This window comes from Panthera leo, chromosome A3 (assembly GCF_018350215.1).
Source record: "Panthera leo isolate Ple1 chromosome A3, P.leo_Ple1_pat1.1, whole genome shotgun sequence".
In the NCBI taxonomy this organism is placed as follows: Eukaryota; Metazoa; Chordata; class Mammalia; order Carnivora; family Felidae; genus Panthera; species Panthera leo.
Window position 1 is genome coordinate 59,232,107 of NC_056681.1, and position 22,506 is coordinate 59,254,612.

Genomic DNA, 22,506 nt, shown 5'->3' on the forward strand with positions numbered 1-22,506 from the left:
TACTGCAATTACAGTATAGTCCAGTACAAGTACAGCTTGCATTAGTGGGCGTGTATGTGTTTATTGTACTATTTTACTTGGATATCTCAAACCCCAGGATAAAACAAAAAGTTGCAAGTTATTCTTTTCTATAACATTTGCTAAAAGGCAAAGGATTATTACTAACTACAACTCTTTATGAAATATATATGCATTTTTAAATATCTTTAAAAATTTTTCATCACCATCTTACAAAAAGTATTGGGTTTTTTTAAGTTTATTTATCTTGAGAGAGAGAGAGAAAGTGGGGCAGAGACAGAAGGAGAGAGTGATTCCCAAGCAGGCTCCCTGCTGTCAGCAAAGAGACCAAGGTAGGGCTTGAACCCACGAACTGTGAGATCATGACCTGAGCAGAAGAGTCGAACACTTAACCGATTGAGCCACCCAGGTGCCCCAACAGTATTGTTTTTTTTAATTTAAAAACAAAACTGTAGTCATTTTAATAAGTAGGTAAGGAACAGTAGCAAGCATTTTTCCTATTAGGAAGCTTGTATTTTCAGTATTTTAAACGTCAATAAACAGAAATGAGCTAGAATGGTCAAGTTAAAATAAGCCACTGTGAGATACCTCATTTGACCAATGCTAAACACGTTTCCCCTCATTTTAACATCCCTGAGGTCAGGGTGCATCTTGCAGTCGCTGTTGGCCTGGGGAACAACACTGTTACTGCTCGCCACCTTCTGGCTGGATCAAGAAGTGCCAGCATCAAACCTAGCAGAACATGGTGTCCGAGTTGCACTCTTAGGAGCCCATTTTAGGAATGTCTTAACCAATGTGTTTGCTTCCATTTCCCTTCTTATGTATGCAGCAGAGTGATATCCAACAAGAATTTATTTTTGAATGTCTAAGAAAGTTCTTTCAAATATATAAAATAGGACTAATTTCCATGCAAGTTCAGACTCACCTTGTACCACCAGCATCCCACCTAAAAGGCCACACTGTATCTGCCCAGGTTTTTCTCCCAGGCACACACATTTGCTCAGTCTTTGTGCAGGCATAGCTCAGAAGTGCAGGGGAGTTAACTCCTCTGGAAGCACCCTTCAAGGGTTGGAGGGCAGGACTGGTAAATAAATAACTCAGGCTTTTATCAGTGGATAGACTGTGCTTCTTCAAAGTCCTAAAGGGATTGAGTCCCTACTGTCTACCTATGGCACTGACCTGATTCTCAGCCTTATACTTGCCTTTTCCCTTCCCTGCCACCTTCTCTCAGCTCCCTCCCTCCTGCTCCCTGGAATCACCTCTCAAACTCTGCACCCAAGTCCTTGGCTCAGGCTCTGCATTTGGACAGATCCAAACTAAGACTTGTGCCTTTTATTACAGACATATGACAGTCAAGAACTGAAAACCACCTTTCTTGGTTACAATTTCCATTTTGCCACCATATTTTTAAAATAAACTTTATTTTTTGGGTACAGTTTTAAATTTACAGAAAAATTAAGAATATAGTACAGATTTACCATATACCCCATACCCAGTTTCCCCATTACATTTTACAATAGTATGGTACATTTGTTACAATTACCAAATCAATATTGATAATCATGCATAATCATTGATGAAGTCTACACTTTATTCAGAATTCTTCTGTTTTTAGCTACTATTCTTTTCCTGTTCTAGGATCTCATCCAGGACACATTACATCTAATAGTCCTGTTTCCATAGGCACCTCTTGGCTGTCAGTTTTTCGCATTTTTCTTGTTTTTAATAACCTTGACAATTTTGAGTTCTGGTAAGCTGTTTTGTAGAATGCTCCTCAATTGGGATTTGTCAGATGTTTGTAAAGAAGACCAAAGAGATGAAGTATTATTTTCATGACATCATATCCAGGGTCCATACTAATAAATGATTTACCACTGTTGACTTTGACCATGATCACCTGCCTGAGACAGTTTGTCAGGTCTCTGTACTGCAAAGTTACTCTTCCCACCCACCTTTCCACATTATAAACTTTGGAAGGAAATCATTACATGCAACCCACGCTTAAAGGTGGAATCTCTTAAGTTCAGAGTATCTACATAAATTATTTAGGATTCTGAATGAGAGATGGTTTCTTCTCCAATTATTTATCTACTCAATCATTTATCAGCATGGACTCATGGATTATACTTTGGGTTATAATATTTATTTTGTTGCTCAAAGGGTTCCAGCTTTAGCCACTAGATCTTTTAGTTGCCTCCTTCATCCTTTTGACATATTATCATTGTGAGTTTTTTGTTTTAATATTTCTTTCCTTTCTGGTGCTACAAGATGCTTCAGGCTAATCTTGTATATTTCCTGCTCCAGTTTTAGAATCAGCCATTTCTCTAGAGCCCTAGCTCCTTTTTTGGAGAACAGTATTAGAAGCCAGTATCTACAGGTCAGGTGTGGTCTTTGATACTAGGGTGTCATTGCTTTTAGGGTCACCTTAGCTGATAGAACAATGAAAAAAATGTGTTTACTAGCCTATGTATGTTCACTATCTAAATATATAATCATCTGTATCTATATTAAGTGAAACAGTTTATACCAATGTCTCCAACTCTAATCCATTACGCCATAGATCATTTTAACCTCCTCTCCTTGCTATCTGTAACCCCACACTTTAGCAGTGAAACCTGACTCTTGCCATCTGATATCCATTTAATTGTTCAAACCTAGTACATAGTCTAGCACTAACAGAATTATTAACCCGTACTACTGTGAGAAATAACTATCAACTAGAGTACAGTGCTTATACAGATTCTTTTGCCTTTCACCTTACAGATTCATTTCCAAGGTTACTTAGATCAGAACCCTTCCCTTGAAACCTCTTCTATTAGGTGGTTTCACACATTTGTAATACAGTTAGATTATTTTATCACATCCTGCATTCCATCCAGGGATCTCCTCTCTAAATGAAATTTTTAAATATGAATACATTAAGACTCACTCTCTGTACTATAAGGTTTATGAGCTTTGGCATATTGTCCTATCTCCACCATTATTGTATCATTCAGAATAGTTTCACTGCCCTAAAAATTCCATGTGCTTTACCTATTTCACCCTTCCACCCTCCCTCAATCCTCTGGCAACCTCTTTTTAGCCTCTCCATAGCTCCACCTTCTCCAGAATGACATATAATGGGAATAATATAGTATACAGCTTTTTCAGAGTGGTTTAATTCAGTTAGCATCCATGTTTTCTGTGGCTTGATAGCTCATTTCTTTGTAATGCTGAACATTCCATTCTGTCAACATAGCACAGTTGGTTTATCCATTCATCTATCGATAGACATTTTGGGTTGTTTTGGTGATTATAAATTAGCTGTTAGCAACATTTGTGTGCAGGTCTCTGTATGCATATGTTTCACATCAGTTGGGTAAGTACCTACAAGCATGACTTCTGGATAAGACTATTATTGTTCATTTATATTTATTGTGATTACTGTGTTAGGTTTCCAGCATTTTGGACTTCCTATGGTTTTGCCTTTTGGTTTTTTTTGTTTTGTTTTTGGTCTTCTTTTAAATTAAGAGGTTCCCACCCTCCATGCCCCCACTACTTTAAAAGTTACACACTCATTTTCTTTTACTGTTACCTTGAATGAAATATTTCTTACATGTGTATCTTTGCCAACCTCCTAAACCTACTTTTTAAGGGTCTAAGAACATGTGAACTCCAATTAAGCCTTCAACAGGTACCCTATTTTGTCTTGTTTTTTAGATCCATCTTGCTTTTAATATCACAAATAAGGCATTATTTGTACTGTTGTAAGTCAATGTTCATTCAGATTTACCCATATTTTTTTGGTCACGATCCTTTCTTGAACTTCAGACCTTTCAACAGATGGTGGTCCTTCTGCACCACTCATCTTCTAAACTGAGAGTCTACTGATGACAAAACTACTCATTCTGTTGGAAATGTCTATTAATCCTCACTTCCAAAAATATAGATTCACTGGGTATTGATTCTTGGTTAGTTTTTGTTTTTCTTCAACCACTGATTTTGGCCATCTTTCTGGCTTTCCTTGCTGCTGAGAAGTCAGTAAGCAAGCCCTACCATTACTCTGTTTTGGGTAATGACTTTTCTGACTACTTGCACAAATCCAACATTCTGCAGTTTTATACATACACACACACACACACACACAGTCTGTAACTCGCTTAGGACTTATACAGCTTTCTGAATCTGAAGGCTCATGTCTTTCATTGGTTCTAGAAAATGTCTTTATCTTCTCAAATATTACCAATTTCCAATTCTTTCTAAAACTCTTTTTAAGATTATGCTAGAACTTCTCAGTCTCTCCTCCACATTGCTTTCCTAATTTTTATATTTCTATCTATTTATCTTTGTGTGTTACCTACTGGGTAATCATTTGGCTCTACTTTCCGGTTTGTTCTCTCTTCCATAGGTTGACAAGGGATTTATTTTTATATAAAGAATTCTTATTCTTTACTCTTATTAATATAAAACACATATTAAATATATTCATTTTCTATCTTATATCTGAAAATTCCACTATCCTAAGTTTTTGCAGGTCTGACTGTACTATCTGTTTTCCACTGGCTCTCATTCAGGATACCTTATTTGAGGCATCCCGGGATTTTGTGGGTTTGTGATTTAGGACTATGAGCTCACGTTCCTTTGGAGCTTTATCTATAAAGAGTGTCTGAGGACTACATTAAAGCTGTGTTCTTACAGCATGGATATGCAGTTGCTTTAGCCATGAGCTCAGGGGCATTACCAGCTTAAGATGACTTTAAGAACTTGCTTTGAGAAGTTTTTAGACATCATGTAACATGAGAATTCAAACTGCTTTTGACCTCTGAGAATGCTTTCCTTTCTTGCCAGTTCAGCAACAATTTAAGAACATTAAAAAAAATTATCCAACATTTTGAGTTATTATCAGGTGAGTTATTCAGAGTATCTACTCCTTCACACACTGGAAATGCAAAGTCCCTAAAGTCTAATTCATGACATCACTGAAAGGCAACAGTGATAAAGTAGAGGTAGAGCATCTAGATTGTTCTTCTGTTTTATCAAGCAAGGTGAAAGTGGTGAGTACAAAGCTAGAATGGTTGAGGTTTTCTTTGGCGATGGCCAGGTGACATTATCAGGAAATGTGTCAGCTGCTCCTAAGAGAGACCAAGATGGAAGTTACTTCTTTCCCAGTAACCGAAGTCCAGAGAAGGCAGTCAAGAGCTGGATTATACTGGTTCCACAAGGTCATCAGGAATATTATCCTTACAGCTTTTCCTCTATAAAGATGCCCTATAGCCCAAGTAGTCTTCAACCACATCTACACTCCTGTCAGAAAGTAAGGGGTTAAGTCCCAAAAGGGCACATGCCAGTCATCTGTCCCTCTGAAGAGGCTTGTCCAGCCAACTTCCCCACCTTCATCTGGCAATCCATGGCTCCAAGGAGACTGGAAGTTTAATCTTTTGGCTGGTCCCATTGCTGCTGGAGTAGAACTGGAGATTCCTGGATACTTGATAGGCAAATAGCAGTCTCTGCCACAGAACCTGAACATTTTCACTGTGTGAGGCTCCACATCAAGGGAGAGACTGAAATCAAGATGGTAATTTACTGCTGGAACAAGTCCTTAAAGAATGTGGGAGAGAATACAGTCAAAAGCACAAAGGGAGGGTTTAAACTTGGAGACTAGACACATCTTCACTTGAGACTGAACGGAACAGATAGAGAAGACAGGACACTGCGCAAGTATGGGATGGTTAAGACTAGAAACCAAGGGGATTCCTTGTAGCATGCAAATGACAAGGTCTCCTGTGGAGGTCACTGAATTGTGGTGGGAGGGGGCATGCAGAAGGCAGAAAGCCTGGACCACCTGCTATGGGAATGTAAACAGTATAAAAAATGCTGTTATGTTTATATTTATATAAAATATAGAGAGAGATTATTCGCACTTGTCACTTCTGGTCTCATTACATAAGAAAACTGAATTTAAAGCTGGAGGTAATAAATGACAAAAACAATTTAGGCATTGATGACAGAGGACACTCTTCTTATCATTCCTTTCATAACTCTCAAAAAGTGCCTTTCATGTCTAGGGTTTTGTTTTTGTTTTTTGTTTTTTTGAATTAAGAGAGAGAGAGGGTGCAAGTGAACAAGGGTGAAGAGAGAGAGAATCCCACAAGGGGCAGAGAGAGAGAGCAGGGCTCACCAGGAGTGGGGCTTGTGCTCACCCGAAACAGGGCTTGAGCTCACCCGATGCAGGACTCCAACTCATGAACTGTGAGATCATGACCTGAGCCGAAGTCATAACCAACTGAGCCACCCAGGCAACCTCTAGTACAACTTTTCTGAAGTACTTCTGAGCCACCCACCCTGGCAGCTCTGTGTCAGGTATGTGCCAAAACAATGGTCTGCAACCTTGGGGAGTGAGGATATAAATTTAGGTTTGCAATGAGATAAGCATATACAATTCATTCACATCCTCTTCTTCCTCTAGAGATGAGGAAAATAAGGAAGAATCAATTTGATTTGATTATATAGTCTTAACTCCATTTCACTTCTCCCAATTATCATCCCAACTTTCCAGAGCCATTTCTTACCGCTGAATAAAGGGCTACCTAGCACTTGCTTAACACCCTTCCCCAAAATCCCTTCCTCTGAACACTGAAAGACAGCCTCTAGGTAGCCTTCTTGTTTGCTTTCCCTGTGTGGAATTAGATGAACTCAATGCTTAAGCATCCAATTGTATCCCCTCTGTCATATCACAAATGCCTCACATGAAACAGAAAATTAGTGGTAAATATTATGGCAAAGTCTCCCCAAATTAACTAACCTGTAGAAATTTGCAGGTCATGTTCTAAATCACAACACTCATGTTAGGAAAGAGATGTTTCTCTGTTTAAATCAAGTTCAGTCAGCATGACTAAGTAGCTGCCTGGGGCCTGGGTGCCATGTGGCCAGACAGCACTCATCAGCCAAGTCCAGAGGCACCTGAGCTCTCCTTGAGCTCCCACTAAGAGCATTAGCCGGGCATGGAGGCAAGATGATGAAGCAGTTTTCACACTTCCACAGATCAAAGTGGCATAGTGAGTATCTAGAAATACATCCTGCATGGGCTCCAAAGTGGAATAAAGCCTGCTATTTTCCATCACAGTAGGTATTACCCCCCACCATGCTCAAGCACTGTTCTCTCAAGAGTTGTGAGCGTTGCAGTGCTCAGGCAAATGCAGCACTCAAGCTTTTCACCTTTATTCTTCCCACAGCATTTCATTTTAATGTCAGCTAACAATAGAAAATCCAAGAAGGCAGCTCTCCCACAAAACCCATGGAACTGGCATGTGAGTGATAGAACTGACCACACTTATATCAACCCTGCAATTAAAATTTCATGAAAAATCATTCAAAGTAAATTGTTACATAGAACACATTTTTAAAAGCCGCACTGGCTCTTATGTGTGTAGAAAAATAAATATTCACTAACACGGACACTTCTGACAGATCAAAATGGGTCACAGCTGTTTGTTACTCTTTGAATTATAGCAAAAATAAATTTTGCAATATAATCTGAAGGAACTCTAGGCCCTCTATAATTCATATTTTTAATATTCAAACCCACATTGAGTACTACATCATTCAACACAAATATCAGAGAAAAATATTACCCCTAATTTTTCTGTTAATGTCAATTTGACAAGTGTTAAATGCTAAGATTCTAGTTCAGAAAACACCTTGCCATTTTTTTTTACTGACTGAGATACAGTTTATCATTTTATGTGTTTATTATCTGTTTACAAAAAAGAATTTAAGGTGGACTTTTACAGTAATTGGGATTAACTGACATCTCAACAGTCTGAGACAAAAATTATTTTAACTAGAAAAAAACATTTAAGCAAAAATGGCAATAAACTGGAATCATTTAGTTATTGCTTTCATAGGACAATGTTTTATAAAAATTATTGCCTATTTCTTCTAAATAGGGCAAATACTAGGATTTTTCCTATCAATCATTCCTTTAATAATTCTATTGCTAGCCTTATAAAATAAAAATAAATGATGTGACTACAAAACTTAGTTTGCAATTTTCCACTGTAAAACCTCCTCACATTATTAAAAGACACTCCACATTTCCTCTTATATAGTTAAATGTGGACAAATAGTGAATAGACAGTTTTATAGCTTAAAATACAAGTGAGGAAAACATAGACGTCTGTCATACCAGCAGCTGGTTTTTATTTTTATTTTTTTAAGGAAATGTTATTAATTTAAAAAGGGAGTTCCAAGAAATGTAATAGGATTCCCAGTAATGATTTCTGAGATCTATGAGATTTGAAACGTAATTATAAAAGGCTAAAAGCCAAAGACATTTCTACTTTAACCTTTTTCAAAAAATCCAGATGATTTGTCACATCAAGGAAGTTTGGCACATTACCGAGGCCATAGTCTTAGTCATCCTCAGAATCACTGTTCCTTCTTGTGGGGATAGAGCACCGCACCGAGGATAGCAAAGTGTCTTCAATTGGTTTCTTAGGGTTTTCCTCCAGATCTGTCTTGATTGCTCCAGATTCTGACAGTTTCCACTCCAACTCTACGTGACAAAGAAAAGCCAAATCACCTAAGACAGTCAGCACAAGACCCTCGTCCTCAAGCCCGTCAAGCCAGTTTTTTTCTAAGCAGAAACTATGATCATCAACATTTGATGACAATTTTAGTGCTACAATTATAAGGTGCCTAGAAGAAAAAAAAATTAGACCCTTAAGGAGGAAAACAAAATACTTTCAAATGCTTTTTCAGAAGATGAGATCAAATGAGATATTACATATACAGTAAAACCTTGGTTTGCAAGCATAATTCATTGCAGAAACATGCTTGTAATCCAAATCACTCGTATATCAAAGTTAATTTCCCCATAAGAAATAATGGAAACTCAGATGATTCATTCCACAACCCAAAAACACTCATATAAAAATGATTACAATACTGTAATGTAATATAAAATAATAAAATACAAAATATAAAGAAAAATAAACAAATTAACCTGCACTTAACCTTTCAAAACCTTCGTGGCTGATGTGAAGGAGACAAGAGAGGAGGGTTATTGTATAGGACAACTTTCACTATCACTAATGGAATCACTGCTATCTATTGGCTCAATGGACTCTCTGCATGGGAGCCATTATATATGCTGGCATGGATGTTGACTACAGTACACTATTAATAAACTCTTGTCATCTACTGTATTTAATGTAACTGGTAATAAAGCAGCAGAGGAAAGGGTCTATATCTGCAGGCAGCCTGACCTAGAATGAAACAAAGCATTCCCAAGCTTACTCGTGTATGGAAAAGCAAAGGACAGTTCATTGGTGCTTTGAAGTGACAAAAAATACACTAGTGCCAGTTGTGGGCACCTTCCAATGTTCTGAAAAAACACTGATTTCTGCTGAACAGTGTGGTCTGAGACCAAGCATCCGAAATGATCACCCACAATCCCTCAGATTGAGAGAGAGAGAAAGAAAAAACTACCACTGGCTCAGTTTGATTGTGTGACATTCAGCATCATGTACTACTCATACTGAAAGACACTGCTCATTTACCAAGTTAGAATTTATTAGAAATCCTTGCTCATCTTGCACAACACTTGCAGAATAACTTACTCGCAATCCAAGGTTTTACTGTATTTGAACCTACATGGTAATTAAAAACCAAAGACTAAACCTGTCTTCTAATGACTACCGCTTCTCAACTTGCACAGTTTTCCAGGAAAGAAATCATCATGAAACATTCAAAGGAAATACTTTTCACAGTCCTTCTGGCAATCTAATCATTAAGTCTAATTTTAGTTAACAAAAGGAAATTCTTAGGCCTCATGGCCAGCATCTCAGTCTACTAGAGTCAAAGGATAAATGTATGATGACATCCCAGAACTTACACATTTGTCTGAAGTAATAAAAGCAGTACCAAGAAAATAAATCAGTGACTAAAACCTCAGTTCCTGTATTTCACTTGTTTATTTATTTTGGGAGAGAGGGGAGCACATGTCCATGCAAGCAGGGGAGGAGCAGAGAGAGGGAGAGAGAATCCCAAGTAGGCTCCACACTGTTAGTGCAGAGCACAACACAGGGCTTGATCTCGTGAACCATGAGATCAGAACCTGAGCCAAAATCAAGTCAGACGCACAACTGAGCCACCCAGGTGCCCCTCACTCTCTTGTAATCAACGAAACTCCACAAGGATGTGAGACCTCGTGAAGTGAAATCAAGGGATACATTTTGCATTGCAGAAAAGACTCCAAGCAGAACTAAGGGCTACATGAGAGACTACAGCAAACAGCAAACAGGTTTAAGTGATGCTCTGCCAATTAGATAACTCCATTAAAATATGACAACCACTTTATTTAAGTCATATTAATTTAAAATGCTCCATGGAGATCATTAACACCAGTGTTTACAACTCTAGGTACCTCAGTTGAATGTTATGAAAATTCAACAAATTTCTTAAAAAAAAAAATCTTAATTCTGATTCTTGACTCAAGAATATATTTAAATCCACCTATACATATATACATACATATATGTATACACCTATACATATATACATACATATATGTATAGGTGTACATATTAATGTTATTATTCACTTCCACGCAATAATTGTAAGTTCACTAATCCTCAAATTATTTCTACAAATAAAGACTGTAACTACTATTGTATACCCTTCTCTGTCCCCTCATGGTAAGATTCAAAACACCAGAGGGGCACCTGGGCAGCTCAGTCAGTTGAGCAACCAACTTCAGCCCAGGTCATGATCTCATGGTTCATAGGTTCAAGCCCCAAGTCTGGCTCTGTGCTGACAGCCAGAACCTGGAGCCTGCTTCGGATTCTGTGTCTCCCTGTTTCTCTGCCCCTCTTCCACTCATGCTCTGTCTCTCTCTCCAAAAAATGAATAAACATTAAAAAAAAAAAAAAAAGAATAAGATGAAAACATATAGTTTAGAAATATTTAGAAATGCTGTATGCCTTTGAAGATTTGAATAATGTATAACTGATGTAATGTGTGTATGTATGTACACATGCTATACTTATCTTACAAGTATCTTACATAAAATAGCACATAAAATAGTATGTACTCACAAGTATCTTACATAAAATAGTTACATAAAATAGTATGTAAAGTCACATTTGAACATTTTTTTATTTTATTTTTTTACTTTTTTTTTAATGTTATTTATTTATTTTGAGAGAGAGACAGAGAGCACGAGTAGAGGAGGGACAGAGAGAGAGACACAGAATCCAAAGCAGGCTCCAGGCTCTGAACTGCCAGTATGGAGCCCGATGCAGGGCTTGAATCCATGAAACGTGAGATCATCATGACCTGAGCTAAAGCCAGATGCTTAACCCAATTTGCCACCCAGGCACCCCTAATGTTTTTTTAAAGCACAGGTGGACACATTATTTCAATGAGTGACTTAGGTGGAAACCCTTGGGCCTCAGGTTCTCTCTTTCATGCTATGAGTATGTACATAGTTCAACACCTCGTGTAACAGGTAGAAAGGAATAAAAGACACGTCCTTCAGGAATAAAAGGATATATCCTTCAGGAGTTAAGAGGCAGAATTCAATAAACTTCTAATTTAACTTAAAAGCCACTAAGACATTCAACTGAGAAAATATTCTTTTTTTTTTTTTTAATTTTTTTTTTTTAACGTTTATTTATTTTTGAGACAGAGAGAGACAGAGCATGAACGGGGGAGGGTGAGAGAGAGGGAGACACAGAATCTGAAGCAGGCTCCAGGCTCCGAGCTGTCAGCACAGAGCCCGACGCGGGGCTCGAACTCACGGACCGCGAGATCGTGACCTGAGCCGAAGTCGGCCGCTTAACCGACTGAGCCACCCAGGCGCCCCCAACTGAGAAAATATTCTTAAACATTTTTATGCATGTCAGTATAAAAAAGTATAAATACCAGTAATATGTTCATGTGAATTAAACAAAAAATGAATGCTGATATCTTTAGCTGTAACTTAAAACATACCCAACTATAGGGGCAAATAAAACCTATTAGACATAAGTATTAAATATACATATTTTAAAGTCCATTGTGTCCTCTTTTAATAGAATTATTAGAGCCCAGTTGTAACTGCCCCCAGTGACTCATCTAATGAGAGATTAAATGTGCTTCTTTCCTTTTGACAACACACAGGGGCAAAGATGACTTTCACAAATCATCTAACACATGTCTGTTCAACAGAAACATCCCCTCATCATCTCTAACATGCACTGGTCATTGCTCACATGCCCTAGACCACCTCAAAGAAGCCCTTACCATCTATTGTCAGGTTCATGCCACCAAACACCAGAGGTCCAATAAATTGAGCCTTGATATCTCCTTCAAGGTAAACAAATATTGTAGGCAGATTCCTATCAGGATAATTAGGTATGCAGGTTGTTGAAATGGCTTTGATAAATTTGACATCAGGAAACTTCCTGGCAAGTCCACTGAAGTGCTGATTTATGAGGGCACAGAGGGGAATCCTGTAAAGTAGAAATGGGAAACAACAGTGAGCGAGAAAACCTATAAAACAGAAATAGAAGCAATTGTGATTCTGCATTTATATTGGGCAAAGCTCAACTACCCTTCTACCCTATGTAAATCCTAATAGCTTCACAAATGATTCTGCTACTCCAGTCAAGATGATTAAACATTTTTTAAAAAACCTTTCTGATAAGTTCAGGGAAAATAAAGAACTCAAAATCTAAAATGCAATTTAATTTGACTCAGTAGTAACTCAAAAAAACAGCTTCAATGTAAAAGATAATTATTATGCCCACCTATATGAGAGAACATTCACGATTCAGGAGTGAAAAAGGTCAGAAAGTATTTCCTGCTTTTCAAAAAATTTCTACACAAGTACACAGTAGGAGAATGCAGCTGGAAGTGAGGCACAGCGGAGCACCACTGCGTCACTTGCCTGGAACAATTATTATAAAGGTCACCCCCGACATCTACGAGAATGATTCACTACATGCAATTTTGAAATGCCAGAGTTTCTCTAGAAGGATAAATAAGGAATTCTTTTTCAATAAAAGCAATCTTCATTGCTATGATGTAATAAAAAACATTCTTATTAGTCACAAATATTAATTTGAAAGTCTAAAGACAAAAATTAGGCATTAGGTTTGGGCAAATCAGCAACAAAAACAAAATACTAGTTTAAAAAACAAACAAACAAAACCTCCAATGTGGATTAAGCCTGGGATATCCAAGGCATAAATTCAAATTAACATTTAAGGATAGTGCGTAAGGTCAGCTCACCCTTGTTTGTAAAGGTGCAAGATTACCCACAAGCCCTCACCGGCTTTAGTAACTTCTTGAACATAATCCTTTCCTGAGATCTCCAAAACTTCTCCATATTTATTCTTTAGTTGAGTTGCTTTCCACTCAGCCAGTCTTTGCTGCCTGTACCGCAGAAGGAGGAGAAAGACATCTTACACATCCAGCCCACACGTCCCACACACCTTTCACACAGCAACCTTTATAAAGATCCATGTTTATTTATTTGCCACATGGCAGAAGTCCAAGACTAGTTCACTGAAATCTGCAAATTACTATTTAATTATATAAAACTTTCCAAATGTTATCTCGGTCAGAAAGTTAACTTTTCAAAAGACACACATTTTAGTGCCACACAAAAAAACAAACAGTCCCTCTGGGTGGCACTAACCTGTACATTTCAATAGCACGTTCATCTTCCTCATTAAACTCGTCTTCATTTTCTTCCAGCTCTTCCAAAGTCATATCTTCATATGTTTTCACTGAATGTAGTTAAGTTAGCAAAAACCAAAATATTTAAAAGATGAACAAACTTGCATTTTGTTTTTCCTCCTTTTCTTTTCTCCTAAAGATGTGCATACAACACCAACAAAACTCACTCGGCAAAACCAAAATAAAAAATACTGAAGGTATTACACTAGTAAATAAGAACTTAAGTGTGTTTTTAAAAAGATAGGCCTATGTTGACATATGCAGCAGAACTGACTCTCCTACCTCCATGCAATTGTAGGGATATGAATGAGAAGTTTCCCGAGTTTATAAAACAAGAGAGTTGTATTTGCCTAAACTCACCTGGTCTGCTCTTCAAGCACACACACCCATGACCTGGAGTATTAACAATCCTGTCTCTGAGGACACGGGGGATACCAGTGGGTGTCCTCCCTGGCACACCTTCCCTAGAGTTAAAGGGATTATTACAGGACTTCTGGTTCTTCTCTTGTGAGTGGTAGGTAGGCAGCTCTCTTTCCTTTTAACCAACTGCTACAAAATCTCTATTTCGTTTTTACTGCCATATTCTTGCTTCTTGACATCAAATCAGATTTTTATCCTCCAACCCCAACTCCAACACTAAACAAATTGCTCTTATCAAGATCAACAATGACCTCCACTTCCTGATGGATGAGCAGCATTAATCCAACCCCCCACTGCCTTCTCTTTGAAAGATGGTCCTCCTCTGGCTTGCAGGATGCCTTCCCTCGTCCTACTTCTTTCTATGACTGCCCTTCCTTTGAACCTCTGCTGATTTGACTCCTTTTTTTATCTATATCCACTCCCTTGGTGACTGCACCTCATGACTTTATGCCTCCAGCCCATACTTCTCTGATTTGGAGAAAAACATGGCCAACAGCCTACCTATCATCTCTACTGGACTAATAAAAATCTCAATGTTACTGTGTTCCAAAGAGAGCTCCTGATCCTAGCTCCAAACTGCTACTCACCAAGCCTTCCTCATCTCAGTTGGTGGTCACTCCATCCCTCAGGCTGCTCAAGCCCAACACCCTGCAGTCATCTTTCGCTTACTTTTCCTCACGCCCCTCACAGGATCCACCAGAAAAGCCTATTGGCCCTACCTTCAAATTATTTCCAGATCCAACCTCTTCTCACCACTTCCACCAACACCATGCAGGCTGGTCCAAGCCAATCGTACCTCCTACCTGAATTAGTGCAGTAGTTTCTATACCAAACTGTCTACTTCCTGACTTTCTGCCCATCTTGCATGCTCAGTAAGGCAGCAGCAGGAGGGTGCTGTCAACATGCCAATCCTCTGTTCAAACCTCTAGTGATTCCCACCCCACTAGACATAAAACCCAAGGCCTTTATTAAAAGATACAAGGTCCTCAATGGTTGGACCCCTAGTTGCCTCTCTGAACTTACTACTCTTTCCCAGTCATATTGGCTTCCCAGATGATTCTCTAACATGCTCTTCACTTACTTAAGTAGCTTGACTCAACTCTTAGGTCTACTCAAAGTCACTCCTACTGAGGCTCTTTCTGACCCTATCTAGAATTACACTCACCCCTCCTCCCACCCTTTTGAGGCCTTTCCCTGCTTTATTTTCCTATATTTACTTATGTATTGCTTATTGTCTATCTCTCCCAATAGAATGTAAGTGCCATGAGGACAGGGATTTTTGTCTGGCCTGCACACAACTAAAGCCCCAATGCTTAGAATTACACCTGGCAGATGATCATTTAATAAACATTCACTGGATAAACGCTTTCTAATGAATCCATCTCTAAATTAGCTCTAATGTATAAACAGAAGACAAAAGTACTAGCCCCTGTGATCAATGGGACAAAAAGTACAACTCAAGTATTTTCTTCAGGTTTATCATGTGCCCATCTGACACAGACAAGAAATTATGGAAATGAAGGAGGCCTCTGAAGTCCCATTTCTAAAGCCCAGGAAGTTGAAGGTTAGAGAAAGCCTGTGACTCGCCAGAGGTCCCAGAGTTAGTGCCCATTCCAGCACTCCAATCTCTGGCTCCCAATTCCTGCTCAGAGCATCCTTCCACCAAACCACTTAGGACCTAGAAAGTTGTTTCTTACCCCAGAGAGAGACAGAACAAAAATGAATGTAAGCAAGCTCACCAACTGACTGCTGAAGGACTCGCTGTTCCTCCTCTTCTGCCTCCTTTTCCAGGTCTTTCAAACTTTCCTTTGAGGGCAAGATGCCCTTTTTGCGTAAGATGTCATTCCACTCAGTGTCTGCATTGGGGTCCTAGTGCAAGTGGACCAAGGATACCATGAGTGCAAAGTCCACTATGGAGGGTGTCATACTGGGGAAAGGGTCGAATGCAGAAGGTGGAGGGAAGAGGAATTCAAACCAAATTATACTGTGACCTGTTTCTGAGAAAGTGTCACATGACCCACACCCCCTGTTCTTTTTCCTGTCCTTCACTGCACCTTCACTCTGCACCCCCCTAAACATACACACCCAGGAATTAGGCTTGGGTAAATATCAGGATATCACAGATCAGTATCAATGCTGTACCAAGGCTGAGATGGTTTTTCAGTAATTTAATTACTGACTTGGAGTGATTCATTCAACAGATATTAAGTACCCACTATATGTAAATTATTGTAATACATAGTAGGGAAGCATGGTGTCACCTATTTTACAGTTGAGAGAAAGAGGCAGGCAATAAACAAATAAATATAGATATATAGATATATAGATATTACACATTGTGGCAAGTGCAATGATCAACAGGCTGCTGACCTAGAAAGTTGCAAGAGGTCTGCATTCCACAGGATAAGCAAGTAAGAAATTACTTTCCAGGCAGAGGGACCAGCATGTGCAAACGGCCCAAGAGCAGAGATACGGAGTATCTCAAAGTTCTGAGTGACTGCAATACAATCAGGAGTAGAATCAGGAGAGACTGATGCTAGGCGGCTTCATTTTCTTTCACTTTAAGTTTTAGGCCAATTTCATTAGAAAATTCCAGATACGGGGGGAAAGGAGGCCAATTTGACTCTATTTTAAGACTGAAGAGAGAGACCCCAGGGCTGAGCTCTGAAAGCCAGGGAATCTGAAAGGGAGCACACTTCAACCTAAACACCAACGTTAGGGAGAAAGAGGATGTAACTATCCACTCAACCAGCTCTAAGTGGTTTCAGGAACACAGGTTCCGCCACTGTTTCAAGTTACCGGACCTCCAGGTCGGCCCCTTCCCTTCTCCGAGCCTCAGCTTCCACATCCACACAACGAGCCTATAACACCCCCGCTCAGGTGTTACGGAAATTAACAAATAGGAAGTAACCCTGCCAGGTGGGATGCGACGAGTCCTTCACAGGCTTTGCAGGATCTGACCTCAAGAAGAGAGAGCCCCCAAAGACTGAGATTTGGAGGGGTTACAACTACGGGAGTGTGGAGGCCCAGCCCGCAGTTTCTCGGAGGGACCACGCCCGCCCTCTCGCACTGCGCCTGCGCCGGGCCTAGACTCGTGTGACCTCCCCGGCGTCGGTGGCGCCCAAGCGCTTCCCACAGTCCCAGCCCGGACGGTCCGCCGATGACACGCGGGGCAAACGAACTGCGGCAGTCTCCAGGACTCGGCCCCCCAGGTTCTTTACCTGCATCTTGTCTGAAATCGCTTAAGCCAGGCCCGCCACGGTGCGCCTGCCCCTCAGCTCTTTTCGGCGCACGCGCGCAGCCACCGCCCAGCCTCTTCCCCCACCGCCCGCCCTTCGTCCCGCCCCCTAGGAGTGAGCTGGGCGGAGCCAGGGTGTAAGCGAGGCCTCTGAGCCTGCGTACGCTCCTCAAGAAACCGGCGCAGAAGCTGTGCGCAGGAGCGAGGGAGGGTCTTCTGTCTGCCGGTGCCACTCGCTTCACGTGACCCGGAACCAGGTTTCGGTGCTACCTTATTAGGGCAGGTTTTCATCTTTGGAGAGTTGGGGGTGGATGGAGGAGGTTAAGTCGAAGTATGCGCTATATCTTGCCGCAGACCCAGTCATTATAAAAGAGGTCATGGCTCTTTCAGTCAGAAATATAAATGTGTTTCAGTGATCCGATGTTAGAATTAAAAATGGTGCAGGGTCGTCCGATATTCACTGGCTGTCATTTCAGCGCGGGAATATGCAATTAATTCATATGGCATGTATTTATCGAGAGCCTGCTATGTACCAGGAACTATTCTAGGCTCTGTGGATAGAGCAGTGATCACAAGAGACAAAGAGAGGTGAAGGTCATTTCACCTGGTTAAGTGTGGTACAAATTTGCAAAAGTGCTTAACCCGATATCAGCAGAATCTTACTGTAAAATGCAGGTGCTGGGCTCCAGAGTTCTGCCTACACAGCACTCACAATTTGAGTTAAGAAAGCAATAGCCCTTTTGGGACACCTGGACTAACTTGCTGCCTCTCGGCAACCAAACAGACACAAATAATGTGTATCCACATACCTGTGGACTAGGCGTATGACTCCCAACTTTGGCTGTTCATTAGAACCACCTGGGAGAAAAAAAAAAAGAACCACCTGGGAGTCTTCAAACATTGCAGCTATTCGGGGGTCCATCCCCAGTCAAATTAAATTCCTGGAGAAGAAACCAGGAACTGGTATTTTCTTCAAGATACTCAGGTGTTGCTAATATGCAAAACCATTGCTATACAGAGATGTCCATTTTCTCCAAGTTCATGTGTAAAATTTAACACAATCTTAATTTTAAAAACCAATTATTTTCTCAGGCTAGACAGGTTGATTCTCAAAAGTTTTTATGATGAAATAAACAGCAAGAATGGTAGACTGAGGGGACAGCTAGCCCCTATCAGATATTAAAATAATGTGCTATTGGTGCATGAATAGGCAAGTAGGTCAATGGAACATCAAGTTCAGAATTTATCTAGAAATAGAGCCAAGTACATACAAACGTTAGTGTATGCTTAAGATGGCATCTCAATCACTGGGGGAAGGGGTGGACTTTTTAATAAATGGTGTTAGGACAATCAGACAGCCACTTGAAAATAGATAAAATTGGATATGTACTTTATGGTTTATATCAGATTAAAAATTGAAAACTAAAAGTACTAGAAGAAAATATTGACAATTTCTTTATAACACAAAAATGGAAAAAGTCTTTGATGACTATTACTAAAAATCCAGAAAATCAAATGAAAATGATATATTTGACAACTTAAAGAATTTTTGTTTGCATAAGAATAATGAACACAAGCATGCCGCCTTTGGTGTAAAATAAAAGGTTAAATAAGAATACATATGTGTGTATATTCATATTTGCTTAATTTTGCAAAAATCACAGAGGAAATCAGAAATTAATGAAATGGCTAACTAGCAGTGAGGCAGGGTGCGGTGGAGATGAGGTGGTAGAGACAGAAAATTAGGAGTGAGAATCCTCTGATAAACTTTTATTTGGGAGCAAGTATGTTTTATGGGGCCTGAAACACTCAATCTTGGAGGTTCTCTTTAAGCATATGTCACTTAGGGGCACCTGGGTGGCTCAGTCGGTTAAGTCAGCTCAGGTCATGCTCTCGCGGTTCATGAGTTCAAGCCCACATCAGGCTCTGTGCTGGCAGCTCAGAGCCTGGAGCCTGCTTCAGATTCTGTGTCTCCCTCGCTCTCTGCCCCTCCCCTGCTCATGCCTTGTCTCTCTCAAAAATAAATAAACATTAAAAAAAATTTTTTTAAATAATGTCACTTATATGTGGAATTTTTAAAAAATAAGCCAAAAAATTAATAGCAAAAGATATATGATCTTTCTTACCTTAAGAATTTTTTCTTTCCTTTTTTCTTTTCTTCTTTCTTTTTGTTGTATTTATGAGAAGATGGATGTTAGCTGAACCTATTATGGTAATCATTTCACAGCATATGTAAATCAAACCATTGTATGCCTTAAACTTATACAGTAATGTATGTCAATTATTTTTCAATAAAACTAGAAAAAAATTATAGGGAAAAAAAGAGTGTGAAGCGGTCCTAAGACCCCATTTGAGAGACTTTGCAAATTTTTGTTTAGGGATTAAATGAGATATCTCCTAGAATAATGCCTACGCAGAATCGGCATTCAACAAATGTTTTTTTTTTTTTTAATTTTTTTAATGTTTATTTATTTTTGAGACAGAGAGAGAGCATGAACCGGGGAGGGTCAGAGAGAGAGGGAGACACAGAATCTGAAACAGGCTCCAGGCTCTGAGCAGTCAGCACAGAGCCCAACGCGGGGCTCGAACTCACGGACCGCGAGATCATGACCTGAGCCGAAGTCGGCCGCCTAACCGACTGAGCCACCCAGGCGCCCCCAACAAATGTTTTTTAAAATGTCATTGACTATGATATGGCAGGAAGAGTAAGTTTATTATACTATCTTTCCTGTCCTCATAATTTGCTAAGTAATACAATATAAACCTACAAAAAAGGAAGAAATAAAGTATAATTAATGTGTTGAGTAGAGATTGGCCTGTATAAATATTATGATGACATTTTGACCAAATATAAAGTCTAAAAAATACAAAATTATGAATATAAAAGTGGGCATGAAAGTAGACATTTAATTAGAATGGACAAGTAGTAACAAATTATGAATTTTATATTTTATCTATCTTTAATTTTTTGCAAATTACCAATTTTAAAAAGCTGACAACTACCACAAGCATCACAAAATCCAGAAAAATAACATAATATTTCTATTAATTAGCACTCTGACATGTCTATATGATATCATAGACTAACTTCTGGCTTGTATGTATTGTTGAGGAGGAAGAAATTTCCTTCTTTATCCCACTTCCGAGCATTATTCTCCCTGGTTTAGGAATTAAACTGACACGAGACAAATTAACAGGAAAAAAATCCAAAGTTATACTAAGTGTACATGGAGGCCCAATACTGAAATTGAAGCCTAAGGAAATGACCAAGGCAGGCAGATTTTATACACTGTAGACCAAAAAACAATACATTTATAAGAAATTGACAGGATAAAGAAAATAGATGTTTGGGAGCTTTAGTAAGAAATTCTAAATGGAATTCCGGCTAAGGTAGAAATTTAGAATAAAAAGTAACAAGGTTTATTTCCACAGCTTTATCAGCTTTAAAGTCTTCATCTCTAGTGATAAGGATGCAGTTTTACTTGTTAGCATAGGGAGGGTATTTTTCTTTGTTCTTTCTTTGTTTCTTTCTTTGTTTCTTTGTTTCTTTGTTTCTTTCTTTCTTTCTTTCTTTTTTTCTTTTTTGATTTTGGAAAGAACAATCTTTATTATCTCTGAATCTGATTGTCTCTGATTTTTTTTAATTTTATTTTTTTTTAATTTACATCCAAATTAGCATATAGTGCAACAATGATTTCAGGAGCAGATTCCTTAATGCCTCTTACCCATTTAGCCCATCCCCCCTCCGACACCCCCTCCAGTAACCCTGTTTGTTCTCCCTATTTAAGAGTCTCTTATGTTTTGTCCCCCTCCCTGTTTTTATATTATTTTTGTTTTCCTTCCCTTATGTTCATTTGTTTTGTCTCTTAAAGTCCTCATATGAGTGAAGTCATATGATATTTGTCTTTCTCTGACTAATTTCACTTAGCATAATACCCTCCAGTTCCATCCACATAGTTGCAAATGGCAAGATTTCATTCTTTTTGATTGCTGAGTAATACTCCATTGTATATATATACCACCTCTTCTTTATCCATTCATCCATCGATAGACATTTGGGCCCTTTCCATACTTTGGCTATTATTGATAGTGCTGCTATAAACATGGGGGTGCATGTGTCCCTTCAAAACAGCACACCTGTATCCTTGGTTAATACCTAGTAGTGCAATTGCTGGATCATAGGGTAGTTCTATTTTTAGTTTTTTGAGGGACCTCCATACTGTTTTCCAGAGTGGCTGCACAAGCTTGCATTCCCAGGGAGGGTATTTTTCACATGAGAGATTTATTTCCTGCTTTCAGGGGGACAGAGGGGTTTGAATGTCTTTATACTGGCTGTTTTCTAAGTAACTTTTACTTCAAATAATCAATATGCCAAAGGGGCATAATTTGGGGCAGGCTGCCCTTGGCCCCTACAATATTAAGTTCTGTTTCTTCCAGAACTACTTAAATACCTCATTTAAGGATAGACTCCATATGTAACATTCATATCACATTATGTTCTCTGGCCCTGCAACTTCACATCACATCACTGGGTGAGAGGCCAGTATTCACACAGGTCCTCTGTCTCCTGGATAGACAGCCATAACTGTGGATGGAAATAACTGCAGGTATATAAATGTATACCAGTAAATATATCCCCAATTCAACTTTCCCTCAGCCAGATTCCAAAAATATGTGAGACTTCTCTAATAACATCTGACAAAGAGGTGTCACTGTGAATACAACTGGTACATAGTATACTAATACTGTATGTTGCCTTGGTAACTGAAATACTACAGGCAGAGTGAGGATTTTCTAAAATAGTGAACAACTTGGTAAAATTCCAATCAAAACAAAGTACAATCTTCCCTTAGTTTAAAAAAGAATTGCTCTCCTAGTAAATTTGGTGTATTACTAGAAAACTTCAGCTAAAACTGGACAAAAGTGTATGCTTAAATTTAAGTAGGTTTCACAGCTACATGAAAGCCCTCTGCCTTGTAAAATATCTAGCTTTCCTGAACCCCATGGATGCCAGCAGTATTCCTCTCCCTATTTAGTCATTGAGGTAACCAAAAAATTCTCAGTAATTTCTGAGATGTCCTGTAGGGGCTGTCCCTGCCCTCCTTGGAAATCATTGCCATAACCCA

The 22,506-nt window shown here is 39.1% G+C and overlaps 1 protein-coding gene across 4 annotated transcripts; it reads right to left on the reverse strand.

The window, feature by feature from the left end:
• Nucleotides 1-1,393: 1,393 nt before the first annotated feature.
• PDCL3 (phosducin like 3) lies at nt 1,394-17,511 on the reverse strand. Of its 4 annotated transcripts, none has more exons than XM_042931975.1 (7): nt 17,364-17,511; nt 15,882-16,011; nt 13,682-13,772; nt 13,273-13,416; nt 12,283-12,491; nt 8,396-8,551; nt 1,394-5,558 (listed from the first exon to the last, which is right to left on the reverse strand). In XM_042931975.1, the coding sequence occupies exons 1-6, from the start codon at nt 17,367-17,369 to the stop codon at nt 8,409-8,411; spliced, it is 723 nt and encodes a 240-aa protein (XP_042787909.1). In that variant the 5' UTR covers nt 17,370-17,511; the 3' UTR covers nt 1,394-5,558; nt 8,396-8,408. The 4 variants fall into 4 exon arrangements, with proteins under 4 accessions (XP_042787909.1, XP_042787911.1, XP_042787910.1 ...); XM_042931977.1 differs by having other exon boundaries at nt 1,395-5,129; XM_042931976.1 differs by lacking the exon at nt 1,394-5,558 and adding an exon at nt 6,224-6,384.
• Nucleotides 17,512-22,506: the final 4,995 nt, after the last annotated feature.